The following is a 10,032-nucleotide window of genomic DNA, read 5'->3' on the forward strand; positions in this document are numbered from 1 at the left end:
CCTAATACGCTGCATATAGCCGTGATAATTAGGGCATAATGTGCTGTGCAGGCAGGCTAAGAGTCAAAATTGGAATCATTAAAATAGAACGTAGATAAACCACTTGCGCACTCAGCTCTATTCAAATGACCCCCCTGAGGCAGAAAAGCAGCATAAAAGAAGTGTTTGATCTTTGCCTATCCCTTTATATGCCTATTCCTTTATATAAGACAACAACAGAATCACACTGGGAAAAAACAGACCTCAGTTCTCATTTGTGTACTTTAATAATATAACTTTTTTTTTTTTAAAGACAGCAGATTTCCATGCAAATCTGAAGGGGTGGGGAGGGGGGGATTGTACAACAGAGAGGAGACAACATCATCACCATCGTCCTGAAAGACAAAAGGACTGTGTGTGTGTGTGTGTGTGGGGGGGGGAGTTTAGGGATGCAGGTCAGCTCCTCTAGTGCCGGGGTGAGGGTCTGCCGGAGGACGGCTGAGGCAGACGGTGCTTGGCCATCTCTAGGTCCAGGTCTGCGAATGTGAAGGGGTTGTAGCTGTGGTGCTCGTAGTTCTTGTAAGTGCTGTTGTCGAAAGGCTCCTCGGGCTCCGGAGGCGCCGCCGCCGCCACCGCCGCAGCTTCTGCAGAACGAGGGGGAAATGCATGTAAGAAAACCTGAGTCTGGTAGAAAGATGTGTCCCAAAAACCCTTCCTGCTGATCAAGCATAAAAAAAAACAGCAACAGCAAAAAAAAAAAAAAAGGTTAGCCAAATGCAAGACTTGCTCTTATTCTATATCCTCCTCACTGCCAAATTCAGTCCCAAACAACAAAGGCCTTGATTCTGACTTGATCTAGCTGTAAGAAGTGATGCCCTGTTCCCCTCCCTCAAAAAACGAAAGGCTCAATTTGTCAACAGTTGATAAGAACTTTGCAGGGAGAGAGCGCATTTAAATATTCACACGTGTCGACAAAGGTAGTTTACGGTGGGGCATTTCCTATGGTGGCAGGCTTGCGTTCCCCCCACCCCACCCACCCCCCACCCCAACAGAGTCAGGAGACACGCTGGTGTGAAAAGCCTCAGGGATTTGAGTCTGCGAGGGAAAGCATGTGAGGGGAAGCATGTGGAGGGAAACTCGCTCGCAGCCGGTCAGGGAGACGGCCCATCATAGAGAAGCGGTGCTGGCAGAAAGCGCGCGTGAAATTACATGTTAACCGGCACAGCAAGTCAGAATGATAATATGTGTGGGCTTCAATGTGTTTGACTGAATAAAGCTGCATTTATCTTCTCTGAACACTCATTAACGTTGCCCCCAAGTTCAACTTTGTAACTATTCTTGCCTGTTTTGCTGAACCCTGCTTTCCAAAAACATGAACTAGAAATCTTGCTGGAAAAATTCTTAACATGCTATGACAGTAAGGTTATAAACAATTTTGACAGGACAAGAGTAAAAAAAAAAAACAACCTTTCTGCATCCAAAATCACAGAGAAGTACATTTAAAGATGCATTTAAGACATTTTCATTCATTTACGACATGCTTAACCCAGAGGTTACCAAGTGGAAAAACAGACAGACAAAGGTAAAAAGGAAAGAAATAAACGAGGGGTGAGATTTTAATGACAAGTGAGTCCACCGGGTGGCTGTTTCAGTAAGCAGGATTACCCGGTTGGCCAGATAAGTGTGAAGAAGGACTGTATTTATCTTCGTGTTTAGGGTTTGAATCTGTGAAGCTATTGTTAAACATTGGGTGATCGACTGCCAGTCAGCTACACATACTGAAGATCACGTATTATGAACAAAAATTCAGTTCTTCCATTATTTTTCTTTTAAATATCTGGCTAACTGTGTAATCCTGCTGTCTGAAACCCCCCCCCCGATCTCCAATCTACCAGCTTCTGTTCTTCCAGCTGTTGTCAGGAACAGGAGGCTCTTAACACCTTGACCATGTGCACTGTAACCTTACTATTAGCAATAGCATTACCTTGCACACTGAAACTAAACATTAGCATTATAACATTAACATTAGCCCAGGAACCTGTAACCTTCAAACATCAAAGACATAGTTCACACAAAAGGAGCAATGATAAACAACAATAAGCCCGAATAATCAACACATAAAATAAGCAAAATGTGCGCAAAATATTCTGGGAGTGGAGATGGATTTGGAAAGAGAAACGAGCGGCTAGGCGAGAGGGATAAAGACGAGAGATGGATGGTAGATTCCTGAGTCACAAAATGAGGGGGAGGAAAATGTGAGCACGATTAGTATTTATGTTGCGGTTAAGTGTGACATGAGCCGGTCACACTGTGCACCGTGCATCAAAGCCTTCACCATGCACCAGCAGCGACGAGACGATAATGGTGTGGGTGGGTGAAAGATAGATAGAGGCTGGTAGTGGATCAACATCAGTCTGCAGAATGCAAGCGAGACAAAACTCAAGAAATATGAAACTACACGATGCAAAAGAGAAATTCGTGCACCAAGAAACCCATCGAGCATGCGTGCGTACTAACTCTGCCTCATGCAAAACAATGACATTAAGCAAAACAGTGCTGAGCATGAATGTGGCAGTGTCTGAAGTTATCGCACTATGGACAGAAACAGAACAAAAGAAAATCTGATGAAGCTACTCAAAGATGATTAAAAAAAAAAAGCTGTGAAAGCAAAAGCAGCTATGTGAGGTCGTTTAGCCTGGTTAACACCTTAACAGTTAACAGTACATGTTATGGGGAATAGAACTGTGAGAAAGTATGGTCATCTGTGGGGGTTGAAAGATCCACAGAGAGGAGAGGGAGAAAAGAGGATTTGGTGGGGGGGGTGTAGTGTGTACCCTCAGACGGTTCGACCGGTTCAGGCTCAGCTGGGGCCTCTGCCTGCAGCTCCTCGCCTGCAGCTGCAGCTACAACTGGAGCTTCTGCCTGCAGCTCCTCTCCTGCAGCTTCAGCTACAACTGGAGCGGGGTCTACCAGCTCCTCGGCGCTCTCCACAGGGGCGGCCGCTTCAGCTGCAACCTCAGCTGCAGCTTCAGGCTCTGCTGCAGCTTCTACAGCAGCTTCCACAGGAGCTTCAGCAGCTTCTACAGGAGCTTCAGCAGCTTCCACAGGAGCTTCAGCAGCTTCCACAGGAGCTTCAGCAGCTTCCACAGGAGCTTCAGCAGCTTCCACAGGAGCTTCAGCAGCTTCTACAGGAGCTTCAGCTTCTGCAGCAGCTTCAGATGGAGCAGCTTCTACAGACTCTGCAGCAGCTTCTACAGGGGCTTCAGGGGCAGGCTCTGTAGTTTCTACTGGGGCCTCAGTCGGGGCTTTAGCTTCAGCTTCAGGGACAGGTGCGGCCTCAACGGCCTCGGCTGCGACTTCGACTGCAGATTCTACTTGGTCATCGGGGACAGCTGGGGATGCGGCCGCATCTGCGACTACTTCTGGAGCGGCTTCTACCGCAGCCTCAGCTGCAACTTCCGGTGTGGCTGCAACTTCTGGAGCCGCTACATCAACGGCGTCTTCGGCGGCGGCAGAGATCTCGGGGGCGGGGTCCACCAACTCCGACGCGGCGTCCCGGACCGCGGCTTCCTCCTTCGCGGCGGCTCCCGTCGCCTCTCCCGTCGGCGTCTCCGCTCGAGTCTTCGTCTTCGCTTCCGACTTCTCGTCGTCAGAGTCCAAATCGGAATCCGAGTCGGAGTCCGAGTCGCTGGAGGACGAGGAGGACGATCCGTCTGCCGCCGGTTCACCGGGCTCAGAGGAGGCCGCGACAACTGGAGTGACGTCCGGCACGGGGCTTTCACCACCTGCAGCGACTACGGGCTCCGCGGCCGGAGGAGTCGCGTCAACTAGAGGTGGAGCTTTGTCAATGACGGTCTGTGCGGTATCCGGGTCAGGGGCCGGGTCTGAGACGGCAGCTGGAGCCTCTGTTGCCTCCGCTGCCTCCGCTTCACTGGCAGCAGTGACTGGAGCTGCTGCCTCTACCTCTGGCGCCGCCTCCGGTAAGACGGCCTCCTCCTCCGCAGCAGGAAGAGCGTTTTCAGCAGCACTCTCCACAGAAGCGGGTACTGATTCAACAGCCGGAGGGGCCGAGTCTGCGGCAGCGGGGGTTCCTCCTGCGGCAGTTGGCGCTGTAGCTGCTGCAGCTACAGCTGTGTCTGCGGTGGCGGCGGGGACGGCCGCCGCTTCGGTTTCACCTAGAGCCTGAGCTGGGGAAAGTCCGGGGTGTGAAAGCTTAACTGGGAAGGCAACTGCTGTCTTGTAGGCGAGCAGCGACGCTCTTTCATCTGGAGCCTCTACTGCTGAGGGAAATGGTAAATGGGACAAGAGCAGTTAAATAATTACAGCAGTCATTTACAGCAGCATGGCATGACTTCCAAAAAGAGTTTAAGTCAAAGCTTATGCTAACAAATTAGGGCTGGGCGATAATTCAATATTATTGTTTATCGTCTTTCAGTGGAATCGTATCGTGATGATATGAAGATATTTTAATATCGTGACACACATTTCTGCTGTCTAAATTGATGATGACAAGCAAATTTTACTTAAAAACTCTCATAAAATGAGGTATAGTAGGAATATTATTTGAAAATTTCAGTTTTGTTTGACATCACACCTAACATCACCATTCGGTTCAATGAGATGAACATTCATTTGATTATTTAACGTGATTTTTCATACATGAACCATATCGTGATATATATTGATATCGATTATCATGATATTGATTTCAACCATATCGCCCAGCCCTATAACAAATACTCTTTTAAAAACAGCAAACGATGTGTGTTGCAATATAATTAGCAATTCTTAGTCAAAATATTGAAGTCCTAAATCTAACATTAATAAGCACACATGAAGCTGAATGGAAAAGGCGATTAATCTTGATATTGACAGAATCACAAAGGGAATCATTTGACTTATCAAGTAAAAACAGATCTAAGAAGAAACACTCAAAGGGCTGAGCTGCAAAAAAATAGTTAGAGGAAATTACTGGAGCAAAATATTAATATATAGCACATATTAACCAATTAGTCAACATCATTTCAGTTTAATGTTTACCCTCTTTATATTATGATAATATTTATATTCATTATTGAACAGGGTCAGCAATGCTTATTAAACAAATTTAAAAGGTTAAATTTGACGCTGAATTATGCTAGATGGTCGACTGGAAGGGGAAAGCAAATTTTAGACCTTATGGCACGTTATTTAACTGGACTGGCTCTGGCACTGTAAGAAAAGGGTTACACATTACACATTTACATTAGCATACATTTTTTATCATAAAACATTATGATACACATATATAAAGTTATGATCAAAAAGAAAAAAAAGGGGGGAAAATGTCAACAACACACGATGGTAACCAGCCAACAAAATTTGAAACTAAATGAAATGAGAAGAATGAAATGGCCGTACTCTTGCTTGCAGCCTTTGTCTTTTTGGCTGGCTTTGTGGGCTCTGCTGCCTGGGTGCAGAGTGAGGCAGCGGGACGCCTCAGGACGCCCCAGCTCTCCAACTGGAGACACTGCGGAGAAGCACAGACAGTTTGCAACACGTTATAATGTGCAGGAGGTATGGGATATGGATAAAATGAGATGGGATAAAAAAAATGCAGGAGAATAGACATAAATGGCTCTTTGTTTTATCAGTTACTGTCTATCATGTATCTGCATGTTTTCTTTTATTTTCCAAGTAGCCTAATAATGTCTTTATATTGAACTGAATACTTTGATATTCTATTGGCGTTTACAGTTCAATTCATGGTTCTTCATTTCACCGGCTAATCTACCCATTCTGTCCAATCATCATGGCAGGGGCGTGTCTAGGGGGTGGCCAGGGGTGGCACTGGCCACCCCTGAAATCTGATTGGCCACCCCAGATGCCACCCCAAATCCTGAGTTATGACTGGCTGATGGCCATGTTAGAGGCGGGACCATCAAGCCAGTTAATTTCTTTTTCCAAAACTACACTCCTTGAGTTCCAAGAAACACACAAAGGGGAGCAAAGAGAAAACCAAATTAGGGATCAATGTGAAAAAAAGTCAGAATTCTGACTTGGAATTCAGAATTCTGACCTGGGACCTGCCTACATCCTTCCTAAACGCCGCACTCAGTGCCACCCTTGCTTGAGTCTGTGCCCCACCTCGGCCACCCCAGTCAAAATGGCCTGGACACGCCACTGCATCATGGGTGTATTGCTACAGCAAAGCAGGATTACTTGCAGCAGCATTCAGCTCATCTGTCCTTAAACCCCATAGAAATAAATGAAAACCATTGAAACTGTCAAAAAAATAAAAAATAAAAAAAAGAATAGACATAAATGGGAGACATTGGAAATGAATGGGAGTTGTGTGTCCAAAAAGACTTAAATCCTGATTTTTAAAGAATATATAAAAAAAAAACCTGAGAAAGTCTCTACAAAAGCATGAAGCAAGTTAAAACACTGATGTCATATTCTATCTTATTTTAGAGCTTAACTTGGGCCTTTTAGTTTAAGCCCAGCCCATGTTTTGAAGGCAGGGTATACTTTCTGGTTGTACCGTAATCAAAAGGTTTGATCCCCACAAGCATAAAAAAAAATTGGAAAAAACCTACAGGAAACAGGATTTGAATTGAAGTGGAATTTCAATGACATTCTGTGAAATTCCATGTTCTTTTGTTTTTTCTTACCTGATATCTGAGATTACACATAGTGTTATACGTACAGTATATTATCAATACTGAATATCATAAAATGTTAAAGGAACCTTTCAGGTGTTATTTGATGCAGATGTAATGGCAATCCAGTCATTATGATTAATTGCATTTGGTTTGTTGAACTGTCAAAGCAGAAGTGGAATTTCATGGAATTTAATGGAATTCAGTTCTGTTTCCTGTCATTCCAATTCAATTCACATTCTGTTTCCTTACAGCTGGGAGACTTTCACACTCACACTGCAGGAGCTGAACTGGAGTGCACACTGCATTCTCACTTCAGTTCATGAATGGCCCCGACCCCGCTGTGTATGTTCTTAAATTGTAATATTAATCAGTACATGTTATATGATGTAGATGTTCTAAAATTAAACTATTCACACTACGAAACCAAACCCCTTAATTTTATCCCTGAAATGTCCTTATTTTCTCATTACATAAACATTACATAGCTTTAAAAAAGTAAGGTTAGTATAATGGGTTTTTAAGGGATTCATTCATGTGTTGATTCATGGAGACACTAGGAATTAAGGGATTTTTTAATGCCTTTTGTGCAGGTTTACATAGTTATTAATGGAAAGTTCCTGTCTCTCTGAATTTTACATTATATTATAAAGTAAGCAGTCAAACATTAAGGGGCATTTAAGGAGGTTTTGATGGGGTCTCCTCAATTAATATCTCCCCTAACTCATTTTAAGGGGATTTTGCATGAATTAAGGGGTGAATTCATGTAAATGTAAAGGTATTTCAAGGAATTACTGGTTCTGATTAAGTAAAATAAGATTAAACTTGGGAAGCTTGATGACTGCAGCTGGGCAATACTGGGATATACAGCAAGGAAAATAGAATATAAATTAAAATATAGCAATGAAGGGTGTTATAGGGCTGGGCGATATGGTTGAAATCAATATCATGATAATCATAAGGATTTTTTCGATATTAATACATATCATGATATGGTTCATGTATGCAAAATCACGTTAAATAATCAAATTAATGTTCATCTCATTGAACCGAATGGTTAGGTGTGAAAATTTTCAAATAATATTCCTACCATACCTCATTTTATGAGAGTTTTTAAGTAAAATTTGCTTGTCATCATCAAGTTAGACAGCAGAAATGTGTCACGATATCAAAATACCTTCATATCATCACGACATGATTCCACTGAAAGACGATAAACGATAATATTGAATTATCGCCCAGCCCTAGGGTGTTACACAAAACGTTACCGACAATCCCAATGTGTCAAGAACATATTAAATAGAAAATGTATGAATAAAGTATTGCTGTCGGTGTTCCATGCAGTGGGGTTGAAGCTAGGAGTAAAGAAGCTGCTGGATCCAGGCGTTACCTCTGTGTCTATTTACACTGACACTTTCAGTATTTGTTGTTTAATTTGGCTCATATTCAGTACTGCTGTCATGACGGGCAACTCAATATTTTTTTTTTTACAGCCTAAATAACTAAATAAATGTAGACGGGAACCAAGCTAAATAAATGTAGACGGGAACCAAACCTGACAGCAGCCTTCAGTGTTAGCTTAATATTTTTTTCATTTATTCAGACACTAAACTATCTTCATTTCGACTGTTACGTGTATGAAAATCTTCAGTTAAACCTCTACTGCTGTCAAGCAAAAAAGGAACGTTTCGTTTAGCTACCTTCAGCTAGCTTCGTTAGCTCCTGACAGTTAGCATCCAGCCCAGTGTCAGGGTCAGAAAGGACGAGACTTCAGCCCCGGTTTGGCAAATTTTTACTTTTGTTCACTCGGGAAAACTCGACACTACTATGTGTGTGAGTGTATAATACAACGCACCAAAATGAAAACGTTTAGGACATAATTCAGGCATTATTACCTTGAGAGAACTCAGTCGTCCTAACCGCAGCAAGGAGGTCGCCATTTTGTGTTCCCAATATTATTTTCCGTGTGGAAACTGAAGCGTAACATGCAGAGATCCCAAAATAATACAGTTTTAGGAATGAAATGTTGATTCTTGTCACTTTGGAAAATCAAAACCAGCGGTCTGCTTACATATTTGGTTAACTTAACTAATATTTACTTAAGTATTTGCGTCTTAGAGAAATCATGGTTTTACTTCATAACGTTTCAAAGCTTGGCAGACTGAATATTCTCTACATTTATCTCATACCTGCCAGTACAGGTTATCTTTAAAGGGGAATGCCACTGAATTTCAGATTGAAATACATTGTGTCTGTGACCTGTGAAAGAAATATGTTTTTGTCCCACCACTAGATTTATAATGTACAGTAAGGTTAGACTGATATACAGGTTTGCTGATATATCAGACCAATATTGGCCTTTTGTCATACACATCAATAAGATGGAGGGTCCGCACTGACCACATCTACTGAATATGTTTTTATTATTATTATAAAGAAATCATTTCAGTGTGCCATGTTTCTAGAGCTGCAACGAGATTAGTTGTCAACTGTTAAATTAATCGCCAACTATTTTGATAATCGATTAATCCGTTTGAGTCATTTTTTAAGAAAAATAAGTCAAAATTCTCAGATTCCAGCTTCTTAAATGTGAATATTTTCTGGTTTCTTTCCTCCTCTATGACAGTAAACTGAATATCTTTGGGTTGTGGACAAAACAAGACATTTGAGGACGTCATCTTGGGCTTTGGGAAACACTGATCCACATTTTTCACCATTTTCTGACATTTTATAGACCTAACAACTAATCGATTAATCGAGAAAATAATTGACAGATTAATCGACAATGAAAATGATCGTTAGTTGCAGCCCTACATGTTTCCTACATGTAAAATCTGCAATGAAACCTGCCTTCATGAACTGCTAACCCACTTAAAATAATTTAAAAAAATAATAATTTGGGTTTCAATGGAGTTTTAGCTTCATGATAGTCTAACAAAAAAGCTATTTCCGGGGCTTTTCCATCCTGACAAGAAGAAAAATATATTTTTTTTTTTTGCAATTTTTTGGGTATGAAACTGGTCAAATTTAAAGATAGTGAATATTGGCACAAAATATGAGCTTTTGGCTGCAGAACTATAATGTAAGCTTCATTTTGGATGTGGACTAAATTTTCAAAGAACAGTGTGTTCACATTACAGTCTCCTGACATTCATTATCAGTGAAGCAGCACCTAACTGTACCCTGGACTTTAACCTGCTGTTCCACCAACAGATTTCCACTTTTACTTCAGGACTTGTGTGCTTGTTCCACCGCTCCATCCTTGGTTCAAGTCCATCAAATGTAAACAGCAGGCTTCACATACAGTATATTAAAATTTGTTTTTAAGCTTCTGTTTCCTCTCAGTTTAAATCCTGTGATGGCATCAAGCTGATGACAGTTAAATGTTTCCCTTCATTTCCCACCTGCTCAT

The 10,032-nt window shown here is 42.2% G+C and overlaps 1 protein-coding gene across 2 annotated transcripts; it reads right to left on the reverse strand.

Moving 5' to 3' along the window:
* Nucleotides 1–243: 243 nt before the first annotated feature.
* Nucleotides 244–8,566, reverse strand: ndufv3 (NADH:ubiquinone oxidoreductase subunit V3). Of its 2 annotated transcripts, none has more exons than XM_071513285.1 (4): nucleotides 8,516–8,566; nucleotides 5,380–5,488; nucleotides 2,814–4,256; nucleotides 244–623 (listed from the first exon to the last, which is right to left on the reverse strand). In XM_071513285.1, exons 1-4 carry the CDS (start codon nucleotides 8,558–8,560, stop codon nucleotides 445–447), a joined length of 1,776 nt encoding a protein of 591 aa, XP_071369386.1. In that variant the 5' UTR covers nucleotides 8,561–8,566; the 3' UTR covers nucleotides 244–444. The 2 variants fall into 2 exon arrangements, with proteins under 2 accessions (XP_071369386.1, XP_071369385.1); XM_071513284.1 differs by having other exon boundaries at nucleotides 2,814–4,259.
* Between the last annotated feature and the right edge of the window lie 1,466 nt (nucleotides 8,567–10,032).

Source organism: Centroberyx affinis, unplaced genomic scaffold (genome assembly GCF_046629955.1).
Source record: "Centroberyx affinis isolate AG114_WGS23_722 - 3 ecotype Tasmania unplaced genomic scaffold, CSIRO-AGI_Caff_v1 ptg006947l_1, whole genome shotgun sequence".
Lineage (NCBI taxonomy): Eukaryota > Metazoa > Chordata > Actinopteri > Beryciformes > Berycidae > Centroberyx > Centroberyx affinis.

What these genes read in the sequence shown, in the direction of transcription:
- ndufv3 (XM_071513284.1), bottom strand. Translation starts at nt 8,560, where the DNA reads ATGGCGACCTCCTTGCTGCGGTTAGGACGACTGAGTTCTCTCAAG. An exon ending in GACGACTGAGTTCTCTCAAG is followed by an intron (nt 5,489 to 8,515) that starts GTAATAATGCCT and finishes GCTTCTCCGCAG; the next exon opens with TGTCTCCAGTTGGAGAGCTG. An exon ending in ACCGGTCGAACCGTCTGAGG is followed by an intron (nt 624 to 2,813) that starts GTACACACTACA and finishes CTCGTTCTGCAG; the next exon opens with AAGCTGCGGCGGTGGCGGCG.